This window comes from Podarcis gaigeae (assembly GCF_964106915.1).
Source record: "Podarcis gaigeae genome assembly, chromosome: 11".
NCBI lineage: Eukaryota > Metazoa > Chordata > Lepidosauria > Squamata > Lacertidae > Podarcis > Podarcis gaigeae.
This window is the reverse complement of record NC_139687.1, coordinates 60,494,547-60,520,566: the sequence shown is the minus strand read 5'-3', so window position 1 is coordinate 60,520,566 and position 26,020 is coordinate 60,494,547. Positions and strand designations below refer to the sequence as shown.

General features: G+C 44.7%; 1 protein-coding gene across 14 annotated transcripts in view; it reads right to left on the bottom strand.

Moving 5' to 3' along the window:
• The window catches only part of CELF4 (CUGBP Elav-like family member 4), an 805,408-nt gene that overhangs the window by 672,262 nt on the left and 107,126 nt on the right, over positions 1-26,020 (bottom strand). For all 14 annotated transcript variants that reach the window (XR_014556189.1, XM_083702825.1, XM_083702815.1 and 11 more), the window contains exon 2: positions 4,856-4,938. Coding sequence is in view for 13 of the 14 variants with exons in the window: in XM_083702825.1 (XP_083558951.1) it covers positions 4,856-4,938 (83 nt within the window). In the remaining variant the exon portion in view is untranslated. The remainder of the gene's footprint in view (positions 1-4,855; positions 4,939-26,020) is intronic.

The following is a 26,020-nucleotide window of genomic DNA, read 5'->3' as shown; positions in this document are numbered from 1 at the left end:
TTCAGTGGCAGGATACATGATTATCTGTAGGATTCCTTATCTATGGGATACTGTTACACTCTCAAGCAAATCCCAGTTTTCCATAACTTGCCAAGAAGAAATCAAACGCAACACTTAAGACGTTTCTCACATGCCCTCTGCTTTCTCTCTGAGGCATGGATTTTAATGGAACCTGGCATCTGGAAAGCCACCTAAACTGCTGAAGTTAACAGTTTGCTAGCTCCCCCAGTTCCGCTATTTCTCCTCTGGAGCCTTAGTAGTGATCGGGTGAGGTAATGCAAAGAGGCAGCCCCATCTACCATATGACCTGCTCCCTCTTAGCAAAGAAGATGAAAAGTTGCCGGAAGGGGTGGGGAGGGCGAAGAGAGAGAGAAATATACCACTGTGCTTATTAGACATGAGCTCAGTTTATTCGGATCATAAATAAAAGCTGATCTTGATAGTGTAATTACATTTCACAACATTATCCTCTGACATTAACCTCAGAAGGGGGAGGAGGGAGAAAGGGGGAAGTTGGCTGGATTGCAATTTGGAGTTGGAATGATGACTGTGTGTGTATGTACCCCAATAATATGATAATGCTGATTGTTAACAATTAGCATAATATTACAATTATGATGATAATTATATAGCCACCCCAAATTTCATTTCCTAGGGGAGCCAATTTGAGACAGGGAGGGGTTGGAGGAACAGTAAATATTGAAACATAGCTGTAGGAACATTTTCCTCAGGTCTCCTGCGTCGTCACGGTCTAGATTGCATTTGTTCCCCCCCCCTCCTAGATCATGGGGATGCAATTCTGATATGGTAGATTTTTTTCCATTGCAGATTTTTATCACTCCCTACTTTGCAAGCCTTTTCCTACCTGTCCTTGGAAGGCAGGGCCCTGACTGACTCCAGCTACAAAAGTTGAGGCTGCTGAATGGAATATTGTGCTGGGGTGTGGTTTAGGACTTAGATCTTGTGATTTTTGTGGAAATTGCTCAGTTTTGCTTATTTTTAAATGTTTATTTATTGTTCATGACTACTTTTGTGAAGTTGCAGTTATGTATTTTTTTCATGTTCAAGCCACCCTGAGCATGGTATGTATGTATGTATGTATCTCTCACAAAGTACACACATAAAACCCAGATAAAAATCGAAACTATGGTTGGCTCGATTTACAGTCCTGCTTTCCACCCCCTCCCTCCCCTCCATCAAACAGACCACTCACCTAATTTGTCTGAAAATGCCGGTGGTTGTCCCCGTATGAAGGATTAGCACAGATTAAGGGGGAACAGTGTTAATTGTAGGTGGGGGGAGAGAGCAAAACATCTCCTCAATCTGTTCTTGATTTCCCCTGTGTATGTCTGGCTGGTAATAAGCTTCCTTTAATCTGGAAGGCCCCTTGGTGAAATCAGCACCACGGACAGCAGTATTGATTGCTTTTGAGAAACCATCACAGCTGCTCACCCAAATTACCTTTGATATGTGACCTTTAATGTAATTACTGCAACATCAAAGCATTTCTATAAATTATTAAAGAACTAATATACTTCATCATCCCACTATTCTATTATATGTAAAAATATAAACAACCACCAGCAAACAATGTTACGGATCTGAAAGTGCCCAGAGTTGGCAAGAATTTTGCTCCGCCCCCGTATGGAGAAAGGGGAGACTGTCTAAACCACTTAGCACAAAGGGAAGGAGAGAGAAAAGGAAGGGGATTCAATGTTTTGCATTTGGCTCAACTAGCCGCAAAATATATCCCACTCTTCTCTTTCCCCACCCTCTCACTCTCTTCCTCCCTCCTCACCCATTTTTTTTTAAGAGAACCCTCCTTCCCCTGAAAGTATCATAAAAACTTGTCAAATCCATATCTACACAAGCTCAGAAGTCATGCAATGACTCCAGCAGCTGACTTTATACCCCCCACGTATCATGCAGAAATACACAAAACATATTCCTGTCACTTTGCAAAGCACGGCCTGGAAATAATTACAGTAGAATATTACATCAGTAATAGCTGTGCAAAAACACAAACACAGGCAGCCAGAAGGCCAGCTCTCACGTACAGAGGCCAAGGTGAGCCACACCGCCACACATTTGCATTCATGTGCAGATTAGTTTTGGGTTTTTTTAAAAAATGCCTTGATTCAGGCTTTGAGCTACAGTGAAAGGACAGACGCTGAATCACTTACTTGGGAAAAAGGTAGACCTTCAGTCAATGAGCTATAGGATGAGTTGCTTCCTCCTCTCTTTTTTGCCCCTTCCAGTTTCTGGGTTGATAATTATATCCTTTTATTTACTTAACAAGATTTATACACCACTCTAATCAATGGACACCTCTAAGCAGTTTACATAAAACACCACAAAATATTCAGCAGATGTGCTTGTGTGTGTTAAAATGAGTTGACATAAAAAGTCAAAATATAAATGAAATCAGCAGTTTTAAAACAAGTATACATAATGAAACAATATTATTTATTATTGTTGTTTATTTGAATTTATATACCGCCGTATACCCGAAGGTCTCAGGGCGGTTCACAGAAGAAACGGTGTGCTAAAATTACTTTTTTTGAGTAGGCATGCCGAAAGAGAAAACTTTCTGTTATTATTATTATTTGAATTTATATACCGTCCTATACCCGAAGGTCTCAGGGCGGTTCACACAATAAAATCAAGATATAAAACCACAAAATACATAATAAAAATAAAAACAACAACCTAATAGCACTCCCCCCCAAAAAACCCCCACACATTTTAAAAGGGCATAGCAGGCTTTGAAAACAATACCATTCAACTTTAGTGGACCTAACTAACACAGTTTTGGTCAGTAGGTCAGACCCGCTTCTTGTCACAGTGTGATGATGTCATCACCATGCTCTTGGTCACGTGACCAAAACAAGCAATATACAGCATGACCAAAAATATCGTCACCAGCTGTCAAAACAAATGCCTTATCCAATACACATCATTTCTGGCTATGAGCTGAGCGTGTCACTTTGGTCATGAGGCCTTTGTTTTGGTCACGTGATCAAGCACATGACATACCTCTTTAAAAAAAAAGGAAGGAAAATACCCAACACCTGTCTCTTGAAACTGAAGCAGAGATCTCCAAAGAGAAGAAAATAGTAAGAACTCATTTGTTAGCAATGTCAAAAACAACAGCAACACTGGAGCCACTTCACCATGAAGGCTGGAGCTAAGCCAAGTAGGGGGAAAATTCATTTCAAAGGGTTATGCAAAAGTATCCATTACATACAAAATATTTAGCTGAAAGAGGTTGTTGACCACAAAAACTGCATGAGCAGCGCTGGCATACCACGGCGGTTTAGTTTATCACAGACAACTGGAGAGCTGAGAAAATTATGGGATGGTGGAAATGCCTAGCCATATTAACCATCTGGAGGGGTGGTGGACTAAGTATCTGTGCTGACAGAAAGTTGCCGGGGGCAAGGTTAATCTGGAACATAAGACTCAAAAATATGGAGCAACAAACACAAATTGTCAAACCAGAAATCTGAAAGTGTAACACTTCAGGTATTAGCAACAAAGCATTCATATGTCAGGATGCAAGTACTGGTAATGAAATTTATTTTTAAAGCTTATTTATTTATTTATTGAATTTATATACACCCCCCCCCCTATACCCGGAGGTCTCAGGGCGGTTCACGGAAAAAGCTTACACAAGTCCAACCTTGTCAGTTATTGACCCCTTTAAATTCCATATTTTGATTTCTTTCTTTTTTTTCTTAAATCCTCTGCATTTATCATACCCACACATGGGATCCCCAGTGGTCTCCTAACCAAGGCGCCAGCTTCAAATACCAAATCTAAATTTCTAATTTGGAAATAATTTCCAAAATGTATGCAAGATTCCTTTTCATCTCTATGCTCTGCAAATGCTGGTAGGCGAGACTTTGAAATCCACCCTGAGGCTACAATCCTTTGCATACTTGCCTGGGAGTAAGTCCCATTGAATACAGTGGGATCAACTTTGTGGTAAGCATGCATAGGTATATGTTGAAAACCACATACACACGCGGGCAAATTGACTGCTTCTGCCTTCTCATCTTCCCTCTCAAATTTCTTATGGATATCCATACCCAGTCGTCAAACATAGTAGCCCTTTCCGTAGATGTGTCTGTAACTCTATCCTAAGTCAAGCACTGTCTCCCCATACCCCAGTTATTAAACATGTCCCTCTAGACCATGGATAGCCAACATGGTGCCCACGAGATTCCAACTCCCAGCAGCTTAATCATTGGCCATGCTGACCTGAGCTGATGGGAGTTGAAGTTGAACAACCACCATATGGAGGCCGAAAAGTTTTGCCAGTCCTGCTCTAAATGTATTTCAGCTTTTCTGGTCCTGTTGATGTTGCTCAAACCCAATTTCCTCTCTTTCCAGATTCATCCATGTCTTTCTCACCCAATTTCTTCCTTTTCCTCCTAGAAACTGGCTTCCCACTTCCCAGAACTAATCAAACCGCAAAAGCAACAGTGCAAGCCCCATCGGGATTGTGTTTTGTGTGAGAACGCAATAGTCAAGACTGCCATTCTGAAAGTGAACTTTGTCGGTAAAGGCATTGCGCATTCCCCACCCTGGAAAAAAGTCACTACACAGATATATCTAGATTCTGAAAGTATTTCAAAAAGCCAGCAAGATCTGGCCCCAGTGAAGTTCTCCCATGCAATGGGAAGGAGTTGATATCTCCCAGGGCTAAATAAATCAGCGTTGGTTTCCATTCATCCAACGTAAACCAAAAGTCACCCCGAGCGACCGGTCATTTGTGATCTCCATCACTATCTTCCAAAAGGAACCAAGACATTGCAAAAGTGTGCTGAGCAAAAGGTCAATCTGGACTCACCCCTGGCAGTGTCTTCTGTTCGTGCAGCGCACTCTGGGCTTTAAGAGCTGACTCCCTTTCACAGTATGTTAGGAAGGCACAGCCTGGAAAAGAAAAAGAACACATCAGGACATATGATCTATGCAGCATCAGACAAATGTTTGATCTTCTCCAGCATCCTCTTTCCATCAACTGCTAGCCAACTTTCTCCAGGGAGCCTGCAATTAGAGAGTTGCATTCCATAGGCAGGCTGGCCATCCTTCCATACTGTTGGTCCTCTAGCAACTGGAAGCTCAGAGGTACATTTCCTGTGAGTGTGGAGGTTCTATTGAACTCTTATGGCTACTACAGAGCTTTCCTTCCTCTGGCAGCAAAGAGACCCCATTCTGCAACACTTTGGGGTTTTTTAGGTACGGGTAATAAGGAGATGGGACGTGGGTGGTGCTGTGGGTTAAACCACAGAGCCTAGGACTTGCCGATCAGAAGGTCGACGGTTCAAATCCCCGTGACAGGGTGAGCTCCCATTGCCTGGTCCCTGCTCCTGCCAACCTAGCAGTTCGAAAGCATGTCAAAGTGCAAGTAGATAAATAGCTACCGCTCTGGCGGGAAGGTAAACGGCGTTTCCGTGCGCTGCTCTGGTTCACCAGAAGCGGCTTAGTCATGCTCGCCACATGACCCAGAAGCTGTACGCCGGCTCCCTCGGCCAATAAAGCGAGATGAATGCTGCAACCCCAGAGTCGGCCACAACTGGACCTAATGGTAAGGGGTCCCTTTACCTTTACCTTAATAAGGAGATGGGAAAGTAGGAAGCATAGTCTCCAGGGTTTCAGGAATGAATGTTCCTAGGCCTACCTGAAGATGTTGGGGGTTGAACCTGGGATCTTCTGCATGCAGAGGAGGTGGAGAGCTACAAACAGTGGTCTTCTGAGTATGTGGGTAGATGTTCATATCATCAGTGATTGCCAAGCTGGTGGACATCTCATTAGACCATCAGAAAATGGTCTTTCCCATTTTCTGACATCTGACTGCCTCCCTTTTCCTTTCCCATCAGTTAAAACTCACCCATTGGCTTCTTCTGGAAGCCTCCTGCCTGAGAAGCTCCCCTCAAGCCCACACAACAGTGTTCTTGAGGATCTACATGAGTGTTTCCCAAAGTGGGCGATACCACCCCCGGTGGATGCTGGAATGATCCACAGGGGCGGCAGTAGCCTCAGGTACAATTGAGGGGTGTTGAATAAAAATAAGGCGGCAGTGGAAACATAAACAAAAAGAAGAGCAGAGAAGAAAATGTTTGGAAAACTGTTCACACATGTTTCATCTGTTGTGTAAAGACATTTACTGACAGGTTGGGTGCTGTTGTGGGATGGCGACGACAACACCTCCCCTGGATCCAGCGATCCAGCCCTGGGAAGTGGATCACAGCTTTCCTGACTATTTGGCCAACGACAGACGATCTACAGTGCTGCCCCTACCCATGGGGTGGATCAGACTGAGCTGGCAGGCTTTACTGCAATCCTCCCCATGGGTTTTTAATCCCAGGGCCTAATCCACCTCCTCATCCAGTTTTGAAAAAACATTCCTATATGTTTGATCTGTAAGTTCTCTGTTTTAGGACATAGGTAGAGATACAGTGGTACGTCGGGTTACAGGCGCTTCAGGTTAGACACTTCAGGTTACAGACTCTGCTAAGCCAGAAATAGTACCTCGGGTTAAGAACTTTGCTTCAGGATGAGAACAGAAATCGTGCTCCAGCGGCGTGGCGGCAGCAGGAGGCCCCATTAGCCAAAGTGGTATCTCAGGTTAAGAACAGTTTCAGGTTAAGAATGGACCTCCAGAACGAATTAAGTTCTTAACCCCAGGTACCAATGTATAGATACATTTAAAAATTAAATAATAATAATAATCCACATATTTGTCACTGTATCTTTCTGTTTGTCCACTTAACGGAAGTAGATTTCCAGGGGGGCACCAAGTTTGTTTTCTTTTCTGAAAAGTGGGTGGTAGGCCAAATAAATGTGGGAACCTCTGGTCCACATTGATAACTGCACACAGAGAGAGAAAGTGAGAGACACATTTCAATGGAGCATTCTACCATGTTCTTTCGGGGTGAGGGGAGCAAGTATCATGACTTTGGGATGCACAGGAGGCAACAAAGCTTAGAAAAGGAGAACTGAAATGCCCTGAATCCATGAGGCTACTCTCCTGTTCCTACTCACCTACTCAAAGGGGAATGGTTGGATCCTGAGCGATGCTTAAGCAAAGCAATAGCAGAGGCAGCAGGGTCTCGCAATAGCGAAGGCTGCTCTGTTAAGAGCCACCTGGCTCTTCCAGCGCACACCTGAGCCCGTGTTGATTCATCAGCACATTTGGCAAAGCAGATCTAGCCAGCTAGAACTGCTGCAGGAATAACAGAAGGGAGTACGGCCTCTGGACTTCTATCAGGACCCTAAAGCCAAACGTGGAGGAGCTCCAGAAGGAACAGCAGCTAGCAAACTCTCTCTCCCCTCCCCCCGCCCAATTCAGGAAAAAATTACGAAAAGCTGTGAGAAACAAGAGGAGCAGCAATTGCACCTGTGGCCTGGCTTTGCACTCCAGGGACAGGGAAAGCTCTCCTGTGCTTTTCCGGTTAACCCTTTTGCACCCATTTGGACTCAAACTCACAGTGCAACACTTACTCTTTCTGGAACAGCAGATAATTCAGCACTTGCCAAATTTTTATTTTTATTTTTTATTTTTAGGAAAAGCCAGTCTCACATGCAGCTGTTGGTTTAAGAACCTGCACCCAAGGTTGCTTATTTCCTCCTCCCTCCCAACCCATTTTCCTTTTGTGTCGTGATTTTGTTTTGTTTCTTAGAATGCTAGGCCTGAGGACAGGGACTGCCTTGTTTATAATTATCTGTAGGCCACTGTGGCTGAAGTGGGGGGTTTTTCTCTTTGAAGATCTGCATAGAAATGGGGTAGAACAGACTAAATTTGGGGCTGTGCAGAAATGGGGTGGAATGCACAAAGGCCACATCTGAAATGTATATTTAAACCACTTTAAACAGTCAGGCCTTCCCTAAAAGAGATCTGGGAACTGTAGTTCATTAAAGGTGCTGCTAGTTGTTAGGAGACCCCCTATTCCTTTTGCAGAACTACAATTCCCAGAGCTCTCTGGGAGGAGGGCTTGATTGTGAAATCACTCTGGGGGAGGTAAACGGCCACCTTCTGCACCAGTGTTTTTCCACTGCTGGAGTATTGCAGATCTCCTTGTCTGGACATCAAAGTCATGGCCCTGGTTACCCATCTACTACCTTTGCCTAGTGTTTTCTTTCTGGGAGGGGCTGGATGCAGACAACATGTTGGAGCAAGGCCAGAGCTCAGGGATGATGGGAGTTGTAGTCCAACAACATCTAGGGACCCACAGGTTGAGAAATGCTGTGTTAGAGTGATGAAAGCAACTCTCTCTTTTACATTTTTCTTTTCTTTTAAGGCATAAAAATTACACACGCCACCTTTCAGCCAGTCAAGATAGTTAACAAAATATCAAGGACATTATCAAAGCAAAATATGAAAAGTCAAAAGCGTGCTGTATACACAAATAGAAAACTTTCATAGAAGCATTCACACACACACACTTAAAAGCAATATAACAAGTGGTTTAAGGATCACCAACCCATCCATTCCACCCTAAAAATAAGATAAAAAGTAGACAGCAAATTAAATCAATTTGTGATTTAAAGACTGTGCCTGGCCCCGAATAGATGAGAATAAATGTTACAGCTCCCAGGAGATCTTGGCAGGAACCACCATAATTTGTGTGGTACAGGGTAAAGCCCTCTTGCTGATAGTCCCCCATCTAGCATCTGTCAGCAATGTCATTTGGGCAACGAACACACAGGTCAACTTTGGAACTGGCTCCAACAGGAGGCAGTGCTGGCCACCAACCTGGATGGCTTCACAAGAGATTTGGACAAATTCATGGAAGGTGATGCTCTCAGTGGCTACTAACCATGATGGCTATGCTCTGCCTCCATGTTCAGAGGCAGTAAGGCTTCCTGGGTAGCAGCTGCTGGAAACCACAGAAGCAGAGAGTGTTGCTTCCCAAGAAGGAGAAGCCTCCCATGTGAGTGGCACATTTGGGGTAAGGCAGGGAAGAAGGAGAGCATAACTTTGTACCAGTGCTGTAGGCTGGGATTAATCCCAATTTCTCCTTCCTCCACATCTGCAGCCATGAGAGCGGTTGGAAGCTAAGGGGTTGGAAGAATAGTTAACCCTGGTTAATCCTAAAGGTTGGAAGAATAGTTGACCCTGGTTAATCCTAAGGGTTCGAAGAATAGTTGATCCTGGTTAATCCTAAAGGTTGGGAGAATAGTTGACCCTGATTAATCCTAAAGGCTGGGAGAATATTTAACCCTGGTTAATCCTAAGGGTTGGGAGAATAGTTAACTCTGGTTCCCACACAAGCACAGCATCTCTGGAAGCCTCTTACACAGAGCAGGGGAACTTTTAAGAAACTGGAGATTTAGCACAAATAAATTCATTCATCAAAACAATAAAATATTATTACAGTGGTACCTCGGGTTACATACGCTTCAGGTTACTTACGCTTCAGGTTATAGACTCCGCTAACCCAGAAATATTACCTCAGGTTAAGAACTTTGCTTCAGGATGAGAATAGAAATCATGCTCCGGTGGTGCAGCGGCAGCAGGAGGCCCCATTAGCTAAAGTGGTGCTTCAGGTTAAGAACAGTTTCAGCTTAGGTACAGACCTCCGGAATGAATTAAGTACTTAACTTGAGGTACCAGGGCTAGAGGTACTAGAGCCAGGGCTTTTTTTGGCTGTGGCTCCGATCTGGTGGAACACTCTGTCACAAGAGACTAGGGCCCTGCGGGACTTGACATCTTTCCGCAGGGCCTGCAAGACAGAGCTGTTCCACCAGGCCTTTGGCCACGGCACAGTCTGACCCCCTCCTTCGGTAATCCTCACAGAAGTCTAGCCCAATGGTTGTCATTGGTTCGATTTGAATTAATTTTATAATGAATGATTTTAGAGTATTGTGTTGTGTTGTGTTGTACTGTTGTACTGTTTTATTGTTGTTAGCCGCCCTGAGCCCGGCTTCGGCTGGGGAGGGCGGGATATAAATAAAATTTATTATTATTATTATTATTATTATTATTATTATTATTATTATTATTACTACTGTATTTGAAAATGCAGATTCCCTGACATCCGCTTGAGCTGCTTGATTTGTTGAGTTCAGGTTGTCTCAGCACAGAATTTGGCCTGCATCTCTTCAATATTTGCATTGTTTGTTTGCTTGAAATGGCAACAGCAACCTCACAATCACCAAGCACAGACCACCCTGCCTAAAGGTGGCACGACAGCAAGTCTTGTGATTCCTTCTGCCTGTGGATTTATATTCTGCATGCAGAAGGGCACTGGACTTGCAGCGAGAGAAGGAAGAGAAACAAAGCTAACGACTTCCTTAAAAGATAGTCAGTGGGTAATCAAAGGGGAAGCTATGCTTAAAATTTAATTTCAGTGCTAAATCATGCACTGAGTGCTCTCTGCTGACCAAACAATGAGGGGAGCCTCTGCCACTAGTAGCAAACCTGGAGTAGTTGATACAGTCTAATTAGGCTGATCATAGCACACCGTTAGAGAGATAAACTACAGAGTGTAAAGCTCCTGTAATGGTGGCTATATATTTCCTCTTCTGGTGATGGCCCCGATGACAGGCGAGAGTAATGAAGTTCTGCAATGCTTCCCACACTGTGACCGTAATTCAGATGTTGCAGGTGGCAAACTCCTCCTTTCCTTGTAAAAACAGCATCCCCTCTTTGGAGATCCATTCAGAGCAGGATGAGTTATTGGGACGGAGGAGCTGGGATGAAATTCTCCCTCTTGTTTTGGGAGCTCAGAGGACAAAGGGCCCCCAAGGCCTGAATTTGTGTGAAAGGATCACACTGAAGTGATGATGGATTCCATGGATTCAGTTGGCTGAGAGCAAAAGAAGAGCCTTCTGGATCAGACCAATGGCCCATCTACTCCAGCATCCTGTTCTTTGTCTCAGTAACTCACAAGCAGGATCCAAGCACAAGAGACATCTCCACTCCTGTCGTTTTCCAGCAACTGATATTGCTGCCTCCAACCATGGAGACAGAACATTGCCACCAGGACTAGTAGCCATTGATAGCCCCCTCCTCTATGACTTTGTCTTTTCCTCTTGTTTAAATCATCTAGGTTGTTGGCCATCACTGCCTCTTGCGGGAGTGAGTTCCAAAGCTTAACTGTCTGACCTGGTGGAATGTTCTGCCCTTGAAGCTGTCCCAGAAAATCCAGCGGGTGCAGAATGCTGCAGCGAGGCTCCTCACGGGGTCCCTGCCATGGGAGCATATTCATCCACTGCTTTACCAGTTGCACTGGCTCCCGGTGGAGTATCGGGTCAGGTTTAAGGTGCTAGTTTTGACTTTTAAAACCCTTTGTGGCTTAGGGCCCTCGTATTTACAGGACCGCCTCTCCTGGTATTCCTCACAGAGGACCATAAGGTCCATGAATAATCATAGTTTAGAGGTCCCGGGCCCTAAGGAAGTCAGATTATCCTCCACCAGGGCTGCGGCTTCTTAGTGATGGCTCCGACCTGGTGGAATGCTCTGTCCCATGTCTCCCCTTTTTATGAAGATTACCTGCTCTGGGATCCCACAGCTAATTCTCCCCTGGTCTCCTTGCTGGCCCAAATAGGACTAATTTAGCCAGCTAGCCCTGGTGATCATCTAATGTTTATTGGATGGATTTCCCCCCCAAATTGATTTTCGAATTCTGAATTTATTGTTATTCATGTTTTATACTGTATTTTATGCTGTTTTTTTTGTTGCATCAATTAAGTGTTTTAAATTTGTTGTTAGCCGCCCTGAGCCCGGTTTTCTGAACCAAGAAGGGCGGGGTATAAATAAAATTATTATTATTATTATTATTATTATTATTATTACTACTGTATTTGAAAATGCAGATTCCCTGACATCCGCTTGAGCTGCTTGATTTGTTGAGTTCAGGTTGTCTCAGCACAGAATTTGGCCTGCATCTCTTCAATATTTGCATTGTTTGTTTGCTTGAAATGGCAACAGCAACCTCACAATCACCAAGCACAGACCACCCTGCCTAAAGGTGGCACGACAGCAAGTCTTGTGATTCCTTCTGCCTGTGGATTTATATTCTGCATGCAGAAGGGCACTGGACTTGCAGCGAGAGAAGGAAGAGAAACAAAGCTAACGACTTCCTTAAAAGATAGTCAGTGGGTAATCAAAGGGGAAGCTATGCTTAAAATTTAATTTCAGTGCTAAATCATGCACTGAGTGCTCTCTGCTGACCAAACAATGAGGGGAGCCTCTGCCACTAGTAGCAAACCTGGAGTAGTTGATACAGTCTAATTAGGCTGATCATAGCACACCGTTAGAGAGATAAACTACAGAGTGTAAAGCTCCTGTAATGGTGGCTATATATTTCCTCTTCTGGTGATGGCCCCGATGACAGGCGAGAGTAATGAAGTTCTGCAATGCTTCCCACACTGTGACCGTAATTCAGATGTTGCAGGTGGCAAACTCCTCCTTTCCTTGTAAAAACAGCATCCCCTCTTTGGAGATCCATTCAGAGCAGGATGAGTTATTGGGACGGAGGAGCTGGGATGAAATTCTCCCTCTTGTTTTGGGAGCTCAGAGGACAAAGGGCCCCCAAGGCCTGAATTTGTGTGAAAGGATCACACTGAAGTGATGATGGATTCCATGGATTCAGTTGGCTGAGAGCAAAAGAAGAGCCTTCTGGATCAGACCAATGGCCCATCTACTCCAGCATCCTGTTCTTTGTCTCAGTAACTCACAAGCAGGATCCAAGCACAAGAGACATCTCCACTCCTGTCGTTTTCCAGCAACTGATATTGCTGCCTCCAACCATGGAGACAGAACATTGCCACCAGGACTAGTAGCCATTGATAGCCCCCTCCTCTATGACTTTGTCTTTTCCTCTTGTTTAAATCATCTAGGTTGTTGGCCATCACTGCCTCTTGCGGGAGTGAGTTCCAAAGCTTAACTGTCTGACCTGGTGGAATGTTCTGCCCTTGAAACTGTCCCAGAAAATCCAGCGGGTGCAGAATGCTGCAGCGAGGCTCCTCACGGGGTCCCTGCCATGGGAGCATATTCATCCACTGCTTTACCAGTTGCACTGGCTCCCGGTGGAGTATCGGGTCAGGTTTAAGGTGCTAGTTTTGACTTTTAAAACCCTTTGTGGCTTAGGGCCCTCGTATTTACAGGACCGCCTCTCCTGGTATTCCTCACAGAGGACCATAAGGTCCATGAATAATCATAGTTTAGAGGTCCCGGGCCCTAAGGAAGTCAGATTATCCTCCACCAGGGCTGCGGCTTCTTAGTGATGGCTCCGACCTGGTGGAATGCTCTGTCCCATGTCTCCCCTTTTTATGAAGATTACCTGCTCTGGGATCCCACAGCTAATTCTCCCCTGGTCTCCTTGCTGGCCCAAATAGGACTAATTTAGCCAGCTAGCCCTGGTGATCATCTAATGTTTATTGGATGGATTTCCCCCCCAAATTGATTTTCGAATTCTGAATTTATTGTTATTTATTGTTATTCATGTTATTTATGCTGTTTTTTTGTTGCATCAATTAAGTGTTTTAAATTTGTTGTTAGCCGCCCTGAGCCCGGTTTTCTGAACCAAGAAGGGCGGGGTATAAATAAAATTATTATTATTATTATTATTATTATTATTATTATTATTATTATTACAGTGTGAAGAAGTAAAGGAAGTGGCTCCTTCTTCAGTTGCTAGGTGCTACAGCCCAGAGGAGGGTTGGGGAGCAGGATCTGGCAATCGGGTCAGATCCTTATTACTCACCCACACACTTCTGTGGGCCAATTTTGGAAGGTGGAAGGGGCTGGAATTGCCTGGTGTCATTAGGACATCAGGTGACACCTTCTTCCTGCAACCACTGAAAGTAAGACCTTCTGAAGTCTGTTTGTGGCTGATCAAAGTAGACAGCATCAAGGAGAGTGGACAGAATCTATTACACAATCCCAAACAAAGGACCAATGGTCCAGACCAGTGGTAGGGAACCTTTTTCAATATGAGAGGCACATGTCCATGATGGGCGGAGCCAGAAGCAAAAGTGGGTGAAGCAATTGGTATAAGTTTTACCTTTGGGTAGTAAGCTAGTTCCTACACACACCGCTCTCTGTCCTCAATTCCTGGCAAGCAAAAGGCATTGTTGGAGTTCAAGAATGTTTCTCAAGAAAGCCAAGGACACTCAAGGAGGCTGCAAAGCATGGCCAGGGAGAATGGCTGTGGTGTGGGGGTAGAGTCCAGAGGGTTAGGCAGAGAGGCTTGAAGGGCCATGTTTGACTGGGGTTGCAGTTCTCCATCTTTGATCTAGAGCCTGGAAGAGCTCAAACCTTACATGGCAGAATCGAGAAGGCCACAGGGCCTTTTCAATGACTTGAAGCTATATGTTGCAGCTCCATCTCTGAAGGGTCATAACTCAGTGGTAGAACATCTGCTTTGCATGCAGAAGGTTCCAGACTCAATCCCAGGCATCTCCAGGTAGGTCTGGGAGAGACTCCTGCCTGAAACCTCAGAGAGCCACTGTTGGTTGGTGTAGACAATACTGAGCTAGACAGATCAACAAGTCTGACTTGGCATGTTTTTATTTATTTATTTATTTTATTTCTATCCCACCTTCTCTCCAAGGAGTTAGAGATGGTAGTGTTTTATCCTCAAAACAACCCCCTGGGTTACATTATGCTGAGAAGCAGTGATTGGCCCAAGGTCACTCAGTGAACTTCATGGCTGAGTAGGGATTTGAACCCTGCTCTCCCAGTCCTGGGCAGGGACGCGGGTGGCGCTGTGGGTAAAAGCCTCAGCGCCTAGGGCTTGCCGATCGAAAGGTCAGCGGTTCAAATCCCCGCGGCGGGGTGCGCTCCCGTTGCTCGGTCCCAGCGCCTGCCAACCTAGCAGTTCGAAAGCACCCCCGGGTGCAAGTAGATAAATAGGGACCGCTTACTGGCGGGAAGGTAAACGGCGTTTCCATGTGCTGCGCTGGCTCGCCAGATGCAGCTTCGTCACGCTGGCCACGTGACCCGGAAGTGTCTGCAGACAGCGCTGGCCCCTGGCCTCTTAAGTGAGATGGGCGCACAACCCTAGAGTCTGTCAAGACTGGCCCATACGGGCAGGGGTACCTTTACCTTTACCTTTACCTCCCAGTCCTGGAGTGCTGGAGGAGACTCTTGAGAGTCCCATGGACTGCAAGAAGATCAAACCTACCCATTCTGAAGGAAATCAGCTCTGAGTGCTCACTGGAAGGACAGATCCTGAAGCTGAGGCTCCAATACTTTGGCCACCTCATGAGAAGAGAAGACTCCCTAAAAAGACCCTGATGCTGGGCACAAGGAGACCCTGATGCTAAGGGCACAAGGAGAAGGGGACGACAGAGGATGAGATGGTTAGACAGTGTTCTCGAAACTACCAGCATGAGTTTGACCAAACAGTGGGAGGCAGTGGAAGACAGGAGTGCCTGGCATGCTCTGGTCCAGGGGGTCATGAAGAGTCAGACACGACTAAATGACTAAACAACAACAACAACTCCCAGTCCTTAGTCCAGCACTCCAACCACTACACCACACTGGCTCTCAAGGTATAAGGCAGCTTCCCATCTTCCCAAGCTACAGAAAACTCTCTGGATGGGGCAAAACCCTGTGTGTTATTCTGGCTCTTTTAAGAGGAAGAATTTGAGAGCACATGAAGGAGCATCTTCAGTTAGACAACACTCCAAGCACAGCTGTGAGCTTGGCAAAAAAAGAGGGGACCACTCCAAACATCTCACTTCCCACCACACTGGACAACTCTTTCAGCTTGAACATACACATCTGGAAACTCCCAACCAGTAATTACCTGTCATCCTATCGAACCACAGTCTCTAGGAAACATGAGGATGTATCAAGTGCTCTCCTGGGAGGGCTAGGTTGTTAAAGAGAAGAAGAAAAAATATCCAGGAGCTGGAGAAGGGAGGAAAGGAGGGGGGGACCTTCTATCTCTGCTCTATTTTAATTTCACCACCAGGGGATTCGACAACATAAATAATAATTGCACAGAACACAGATGGATAATAATTGCAGCAAAGGTCACACCAACCCCTATAATCAATCCCTAAAGAGTTTTGAGGGCTGGAACACAATGGAAAAGGCATAATGTGGTTTTATAAGGATGTAAGGAACTGCCTTCTGCCGAGTCAAACCACTAGGCTGCTACTTTGATGGGGAGCCATTCTTCCACATCACTGGCACGGTGGTCCCAGCCCTGACATTTGAGAAAGTGGATAAAGATATTATGTGGGCCTGAACCAGGAGCCTTGTTCGCACACCACACTCTGGTTCATGTATCCGTTTTACTAATTTTGACAAGTTGGATTTTTCTTATGCCCCCCTGCCAAGCAAATCGAGGAGTGTGATAGCTGATATCACATATTGTGATATCGAAAGCATTGGTGTGTGTATGTGTTGAAGTGTTCTGTTTGTAAAGATGCCATTCTGCTCTGATTTAGTTTGCCCATGAACTGCTGAAAAACATATTCCTTCTGCCCCTATTGCATCTAATCATCCCCTTCTTCCCCAGATGTATTATCCAGACCTTTGGTAACATTGCAGTGATACATCCCTTGGGAGGAAGATGACGCATATCAGCCAACTATTAATAGTTGTAATTAAGGGCTTTCCCCCCCTTTTCTTTTTCCTTTGGCAGGCGGCCATGGCTCTCTTGGCAGAGAAAGGCACCCCATTTAGACCAGAGGACAAGCACTTAACATCCACCTTAAGACCTCTACTTGTCTTGAATTTGTTTAGGTGATTTCCCCCCCACGCAGGTAGGCAATGAACTCACCCACAAAGTGGCTTTGCAACCTTCAAAGGATGATGTCACTCTGCATGTCGGGCACTCAGCGCCATTGTCTCAGTGAAGCAGGGCCATGCATACAAACCAGGAAGCTGATTTATACTGAGTCAACTGGCCCATCTAGGTCCAGACTGGCTACAGTGATTGACAGCAGCTGTCCAGGGTTTCAGCACTGGCCTGATCCCAAATTCTCTTCCAGTCCTACCTGGAGATGCTGGGGATTGAAGCTACAATGTTCTACATGCAACACAGCTGGCTCCACCACTGGACTATGGACCTTCCTATCCAAGAAGGACTTCTCAAAGGAGTAGAAAGGGGTAAGAACACCGGAAGATCCCCAGTGGATCAGGCCAAGGTCCATCCCGCTCAACATTCTGTCCTCACGCATGATCAGTCTTAGAAGCACCCTAGACACCATTTAATAGCAATGCCCTGTTTCTTGTCTCCAGCCTCTGGCAACAGGGGAACATTGCTCCTAATCACTTGGCCACTTGGCCTGTCCCAGTAAAGGTAAAGGTACCCCTGCTCATACGGGCCAGTCGTGTCCGACTCTAGGGTTGTGCGCCCATCTCACTTTAGAGGCCAGGGGCCAGCGCTGTCCAGAGACACTTCCGGGTCACATGGCCAGCATGACCAAGCTGCTCTGGCGAGCCAGCACCAGCGCAGCACACAGAAACGCCGTTTACCTTCCCTCTAGAAAGTGGTACCTATTTATCTACTTGCACTTGGGGGTGCTTTCGAACTGCTAGGTGGGCAGGAGCTGGGACCGAAAGATGGGAGCTCACCCCGCCGCAGGGATTTGAACTGCCGACCATGCGATCGGCAAGCCCTAGGCGCTGAGGTTTTACCCACAGCGCCACCCGCGTCCCTGGCCTGTCCTAGTAGACATATATTATTTCAAAAGCTCTTAAAAATAAAACAAAAATATATAACTAAGCTGCTGCCCATCACAGCATATTACAACCATTCATTCCAAAAGTTCAATTATAGAGCTGCAGCCTCAATTAGTGGCATTTTACTTGATCAGTCATAGGAATGAGTTGGTCAGCTGATTAATTGGCATATAGGTAAAATTTATATCTCTGAATCAGGATGAATGCTTTCTTTTGTTTCAAGTTGATACATCTCCCAGTGTCTTAGAAGAGGCATTTCTCCTCTGTATGAGAGGGAGTGCCCCTCCATGTTTTCCATATCCAGTTTTCCTATGCACATATTAAAAAACTGTTTACAAATCTGCTGCATCTGATTAATTAGCACCTTCACCTTGATTAAAATGCTTGGTTGTGAAAGTTTCGCTGTGCTGCAGGGCTGTCACAGCACAGCCTGGAAAGGTGCACTGCAGCTCATGAGCAGATCTAGATCAGGTGAGCTGGAAAGCCAACAGGAGCCACCTGGGCGGCCTTATATAACTGCTACCTGATTCCCACAGCCTGAGCAATGTGTTGGATGAAGTCGAGAGAGCGCGAATCAATGTGGTACGCTCCAGGTGTTGTGGAGTACAACTCCTATTGCCAGTGATTCAGTACCACATTATTATTATTATAATTATTATATAATATTTTTTTATTTATACCCCGCCCTTCCTGGTTTAAAAGCCAGGCTCAGGGAGGCTAACAGAAAATATAAAAAGTTGATTAAAATGAGACTTAAAAACAGCATAAAATACAACGTAAAATGCAGCATCAATATCAATAAAATTCAAAAATTCAGGGGTCATTTTGGGAAGAAGAAAAACCCCAGTTAGTAGACATCAAATGATCACCAGGGCTAACTAGCCAAGTTGGTCCAACTAGGGCCAGCAAGGAGATCAGGGAAGAATTTAAATGTGGGGTCCCAGAAATGGTTTCTTCATAGAAAAGGAAAGGGAAAAGGGAATAGAGGATCAGGCCAAATTAAATTCAAGGCCAGGTGGAATAGCTCTGTCTTACAGGCTTTGCGGAAGCAGATCAAGTCCTGCAGGGCCCTAGTCTCGTGGGACAGAGCATTCCACCAGGTCGGAGCCATTACTGAAAAAGCCCTGGGCCTTATGTACTTTAGACTTTCTTGTAGGTGCCCCTCATCCCTGACCCACAGTCCATGGCTGGAGCTGGTAGGAGTTAGCTGTCTTAAATATATGGAAAGCACCATGTCATCTGCCCTTGTCCTAGAGACTGCCTTTTGGTAGTACCTGCAGTTTAACTCAATAAAACACCAACCTAATTGGAGACTGTCTTACTTTCCTTCTGGAAACTGGGCAGCCTGCCTGCAACAGTTTACATTTCCTGTCTCTTGGATTTCAAATTTCCAGTTGATTGGAGGGTCTGCTCTTGATAACACCAAGGGATCTGGCCTCTGTTTGCAGATCTATTCACTAAGTCCTATACTGCCTATACTGCACCATCTCAATAGAGCTTTTCTCACACACAGTTAGCAAGGACCACTCATTGCATGAAAGGGTTGAATATTGAAGCAAATATTGGTTGTTAGGGCCAACTCATTATTAGAGCCTTGATTCTGCAGGTACAGAACAAAAAACAACAACGTGGAAATAGCACCAGTTGCAAAATCCAGCATCCATGAAAGTGGGTGGGATTTGTTTATTTTTAAGGGCTACCAAGCTATGTGACATCTCGGGAACTCAAAGGTGACTGAATAAGAGGTCCAGGATTTGCTGGGGATGTGTGATCTGCAGAATGAAACCAGCAAAAATTGGAAGAAGGAGAGCGATGTAAGAGAGGTTATGCATATCCGCCAAACCCACATCAGACTTTTGCTTATCAAAAAAAGCACAGGGTGTTCCACAATCAGGGACTGTACATCAGAAGAAGGGTCAAAAACAGAAGACGTTTGTATCCTTTATCCGTTTCATCATGAAGCCCTTGTAATTCGTTTTACATCCATAATTTAATGCTCTAATGTCTCCAGACCTCTTTTCTAAATGAAAATGAAAAAGCCAGAGTCACAGAACACTTTCTGAACTTTTACATCTTCCTGTGGAATCTCCTTCAAAGCTCTTTGAAGAAGTCCTGGGATCAAAATCCTCCAACTTGGAGACTTTTGAGAGGGCATTTGCACACTGCTCTACAACATGCTAAATATATATTTATTGAAATTATGCTCTGACCTTCCTTCCAAGGGAGCCCTGGGAGACAATCAACAAGTGAGAGATAATGATGATGATGATGATTATGATGAAGAAGAAATATTCAAAACAATTTCAATGCAGATACAGACTTTACATAAAAGGCTTGTTGAGAAGTGGGAGTTATTCAGTAGGTGCTGAAAAGATGACAGAGAAATGGATGATAGTCCAATATTTAAGGAGAGGGAATTTCAAACTACACACACCTGTGTATCTGAAGAAGTGTGCATGCACACGAAAGCTCATACCAAGAACTGACTTAGTTGGTCTTTAAGGTGCTACTGGAAGGAATTTTTTTTTGTTTTGACTATGGCAGACCAACATGGCTACCTATCTGTAACTACACACACCTGCATTATATGGAACGGAAGTCCTTATCAAATGGCAGGTGTAAAGCACACCTGCAGTGTACAGTGAGCAATTGGGTATATAAGGGGCAAGACAATCTTGCAGAAATCCTGTGGTCCCAAGCTGTATAGGACTTTATAGACCCAAACCAGCATCTTGAACTGGGCCTCCTGGTAGCTAATTGGTAGCTAGTGCCATTCTTTCAACAGCAGGGTAACATGTTGGAAATATCCTCCCCAAGTGAGCAGTTGAGTTACAACATCTTTTGCCAGCTCCAGTTTTGGGGCCAACCTCAAGGGCAGCCCCACATGGACTGCAACACAACCTTGTGCTAGGATTTTGTATTCAACTTGCACATTGCTTATACATGAAACAGATTGATCGAGGATAGGAACATGGGAAGGTGCCTCATACAAAACAGACCGAGGATCTGAATCAATGTAAGGCATTTGCGCATTACTGACAACACTGACCTGAAAGGATGTGATACAGAAGAGGGCAAAGTCTTATTTTCTGTTCCCTGCCTCAGCCCCAAGACACTTAATATATATAGGAGTCTACATTTTGGCTGAAAATTAAGAGAAAACTTAAGAGTGATTTGGCAATGGAACCAATGATCTAGGAGTGCATGGTGGGCTCTCCTTCCTAGAATAAGGGAATTATAGAGCTGGAAGTATATAAGGGTCAACTAGTCGAACCTCCTACAATGCAGGAATCACAGCTAAAGTACCCCTGCCAGTTGGCCATCAATCCTCTGCTTAAAAATCGCCATTGGAGAAGAGTCTACCACCTTTCGAAAGAGTCCACTGTCAAAAAGCTCTTACCACCAGAAAGTTCTTCCTAATGTTTAGTCTGAATTTCCTTTTTGGCCATTTGATTCCATTGGTTCAGGTCCTGCCCTCTGGAGCAGTGAAGGGTCTAACTCTGATTTCCCCTCCAATTCCATGATTCTATGAAAAGTCTAACAAGTAAATTCTGAGCTTCCTTCTTAACCCCGCCCCCAACCCCATTCCACTTTAAATGTCATGCGCAAGCATAGGCAAACTCGGCCCTCCAAATGTTTTGAGACTACAGTCCCCATCATCCCTGACCACTGTTCCTGTTAGCTAGGGATGATGGGAGTTGTAGTCCCAAAACATCTGGAGGGCCATGAGCCTTGTTGTGGTAGTACGCTGGTCTCAGGAAATGGAGTGTTAGTGAGTTGTGGTTGTTTTGCTTGACTCAGAGTTAAGATGAGTTATTTCCCATTTGAGAGATCAGCTTATTTCCACACTCATCTGATGATGGAGGGGAACAATCACCCACCCAAAAGTAGCATATAAGCGAAACTCTTTAATGCACCTACATTCAGCAGGCTGCAGATTCATGGAGAGAGGAAGAGGTCAATTTCTTTTCCTCTGGGCTAGCCAAACCGGCTGCCTGTCTCTCTGTTTTAAAACAATCCTAATTCCTTCTTCCAGAGTGGACAGTCCAGCCATAATCACATCAGGGTCCCTGGGACTGGTTGCTTTTGCTGGAGACACAAATCAATAGAAGATTTGTGGTGCTGGAAATGTTTTATCCAATATTTTCATAGTGATTAAGTGCCTTTAAGGAAGGCTTAGCACCTTCTCTTTGAAAGGAGCTGGACTTTAACATTCCTTTCCCTTCTCTTTCCCACCGTAAGCGTTGTTCAACGGGGATATATTTGCAAGACCTGCTGCATTATAAGACTTAATGATGGACAACAATTTGTCAACAGGGAGCACTGAATTTTCTGGGCTGGATTAGGCAAGTTAGGGAAATCTGCATATTTTTGTGTAATACATTCCAGCAGAGGGAAAATATTCCTCAACTGAGCCTTATGAGCCTCATGAGTTGGATATGTTTAACCTGCATCAGAGGAGGCAGAGAGGAGATAGGATAGTAAAGGTAAAGGGACCCCTGACCATTAGGTCCAGTTGTGGCCGACTCTGGAGTTGCGGCACTCATCTCGCTTTATTGGCCGAGGGAGCCAGTGTACAGCTTCTGGGTCCTGTGGCCAGCATGACTAAGCCGCTTCTGGCAAACCAGAGCAGCACACGGAAACGCCGTTTACCTTCCCGCAGGAGCGGTACCTATTTATCTACTTGCACTTTGAGGTGCTTTCGAACTGCTAGGTTGGCAGGAGCTGGGACTGAGCAACGGGAGCTCACCCTGTTGCAGGGATTCGAACCGCCGACCTTCTGATCGGCAAGTCCTAGGCTCAGTGGTTTAACCCATAGCGCCACCCACATCCCCTGGAGATATGATAATCATGTTCAAATATCTACAGGCTGTCACATGGAAGATGGAGCAAGTTTGTTTTTTCTTGTTCTGGAGGGTAGGGCTTAATCCAATGGATTCAAGTTACAAGAAGGGAGATTTCGACTAAACATCAGGAAGACCTTTCTAATGGTATGAGCTGTTCAATAGTGGGATGGACTCCTTTGGGAGGTGATGGACTCTCCTTTCTTGGAGGTTTTTAAGCAGAGGTTGGATGGTTATCTGTTATATATGATGGGATAATGAGCTGCTTGTGCGTAAAGCTTGATCCCTCCAGGTTTTGGCTAGCCAGCCAACCTCTGTCTCTAACGGAGCCCCCAAAGCATGGCTCCGTCAGTCGCTGGTAGAATCCGACAGTGGGCATCTACGGAATCTATTCCAACATAAAAGTTCCTTGACGGAAACGCGTCGTCTGGATTCTCGGCGCGACAGTTTCCGGCGAGGAGTGGGGGTGCTTATGGGAGGGTCTGAAACTCCTCCGCTGTTACTGCTGGAAGAGTCCCTGAGCCATGCCTCCATCTCTCTCTCCTTAAGACTTCCCGATTTCCCCCTACTGGTGCCTTCCTCCGCTGCTGACTCTCTCCTGCCTTCTGAGAGCCTCTCCACCTCCTGTCTTTCCGATGACAGTTCCCTGACATTATAAATGATCTACTCTTGATTCCTGCATGGCAAGGAGTTGGACCAGATGACCCTAGGGTCATAGAATCATAGAATCATAGAGTTGGAAGAGACCACAAGGGCCATCGAGTCCAACCCCCTGCCAAGCAGGAAACACCATCAGAGCACTCCTGACATATGGTTGTCAAGCCTCTGCTTAAAGACCTCCAAAGAACGAGACTCCACCACACTCCTTGGCAGCAAATTCCACTGTCAAACAGCTCTTACTGTCAGGAAGTTCTTCCGAATGTTTAGGTGGAATCTTCTTTCTTGTAGTTTGGATCCATTGCTCCGTGTCCGCTTCTCTGGAGCAGCAGAAAACAACCTTTCTCCCTCCTCTATGTGACATCCTTTTATATATTTGAACATGGCTATCATATCACCCCTTAACCTCCTCTTCTCCAGGCTAAACATGCCCAGCTCCCTTAGCCGTTCCTCAAAAGGCATCGTTTCCAGGCCTTTGACCATTTTGGTTGCCCTCCTCTGGACACGTTCCAGTTTTTCAGTGTCCTTCTTGAACTGTGGTGTCCTTTCCAGTTCTACAATTCTATGATTAGATAGAGCCAATGGGTTTTTTTTAATTGTTTTATTTTCCCCCCCATGCTTATTTCCATGCTTATTACAAAAATAAAAAAAATACAATACCGAAAAGGGGTACAACTTAAGAGGGGAGGGGAAAGGAAAGAAAAGAATATTTACACAATCTGTTAATCAGATAAAAATCATGACAAAAAATTGTGATTGCAATTTCATGTTACAATAAAAATAAAAATCTCATTATCTTTTATACCCATTTATTCCTTAATTCTTTTTACATAAATTTACTGCCATATCAAAATACTATTTTTTATGTTAATATTTTCACAATTTATAAATGTTTATATTTGTATAAGCAATTAATAAAAAAAAAACCTGCTGGGATCACTCAAAAGCTTTTTAACACGGTATAATTTCTTTTAAGGTATGTTCTGAAGGCCTCCCATTTTGATACAAATTCAATTCAATTCTCGGCTTTTTTTTTTTTTCAGATAGACTATCTAATTCAGCATATTCAATCAATTTTTGTATCCACTCTTGTCTAGAAGGAATTATGTTGCTCTTCCTCCTTGCAGCTGTTAGAACTCTCGCTGCCACTGTTGCATACAAAAAAAAGATCTTTAATTTTTTTTAGGAATATCTGAATCAGTAATGCCCAACAGATATGCCTCTGGTTTCCTAACATTTTTTCTAGTTCAGAGTGGATTTCGTACCAAAATTTCTTTATTTTGCTACATTGCCACCATATATGGTACAGTGAGCCTGTTTGGTCTCCACATCTCCAACAATTACTTTTGGGATTTAAGTGTTATTAATTGGTTGGCCGCTTAATTAATAGATCCATTAATTAAATGGCAAACTATCAAAATGTGACCAGGTAATCCCTGGTCCAAAGGGAATCAGCAAGTCACTCAGCCTTTTTTTGGGGGGGGGGAATGATGAAAAGGGATTAATTCCAAAAGCCAAAATGTTTCAGATGGCATCAGTGACCATCCCATATAGGAATGAACTTTACTAGCCAACCATGTCTAGAGATGCTTCCATTTCCCCCATCCCAGAATGGTCCAGTGCCCAAGGGGGTTCCAAGGGAGGCACATTGCTAGGAGGAATGAGGGGGAAAGGAGCCATTAGAAGGCAAGCAATTTCCGCCCCCATCGGTGAGCTGTAGCTGACTATAGACTTGCTCTCCCAGGAGATCTGTTGAGAATCCCCTTTTGCCTGAGTCATTTAAAATTGGACTGGACAAAGCACTGATGAATAGGCCACAGGGAACAATACTTCAGTGTCTGTTGTACAGGCAGCACGACCTAGCGAGTCATCTTTTTCTCATCTCTAATTTGCACAAGCCTATGAATCACCAGCTGGCAAGGGCCTTGAAATATACACAAACGCCAGCTCCTTAATGATACCATTTTATTTTTATTCTGGTTTTCCAATCAGGTGTTGACAAATTAATTGCCCTTGTATTTTGGAAACAAGCTCGAGGGAATCTGAGTTTTGCTTTTTTCCCCTTTTTTTTCCTGCTAGGCTTCTTGAAATACTCTTATTTTGCTTCCCTTACACCCCCACCCCCATGTCAGCTAGCTCTTTTTTTTATGCTTTGACCCAGCAGGAACCTCCACACTCAACCTGAGATGTCATATCGGGTGAAAACCAACAGCAGCATTAATCAAGATTGGTGCAATGCTCTGATCAGCTGCACCAGTGTTCCCCTAGTTTCAGGAAACTCATCTGACCTGCAAAACGCAGCCTCTCTCAAAGGAAACTTCTCTCCCCAATTTGGAGAAACAAAGCTACCTTATCACTTTGCCCCACCTATAATAATAATAATAATAATAATAATAATAATAATAATAATAATAATATTTATACCCCGCCCATCTAGCTGGGTTTTCCTAGCCACTCTGGGTGGCTTCCAACGATGTATTAAAATACAGTAGTCTGTTAAATATTAAAAGCTTCCCTAAACAGGGCTGCTTTCAGATGTCTTCTAAAAGTCTGGTAGTTGTTTTTCTCTTTGACATCTGGTGGGAGGGAGTTCCACAGGGCGGGTGCCACTACCGAGAAGGCCCTCTGGCTGGTTCCCTGTAACTTGGCTTCTCGCAGCGAGGGAACTGCCAGAAGGCCCTCGGCACTGGACCTCAGTGTCTGGGCAGAACGATGGGGATGGAGACGCTCCTTCAGGTATACATAGTGTTGGCTCCCCAGGTGGGATCTTTCCAAGCCTTGTTGACCTGAGTTCCATTTAAGAAGCAGGAGTCAACCACAACAGAACTTTTCCCTCCTGTGGTTTCCAGCAATTCGGAAGCAT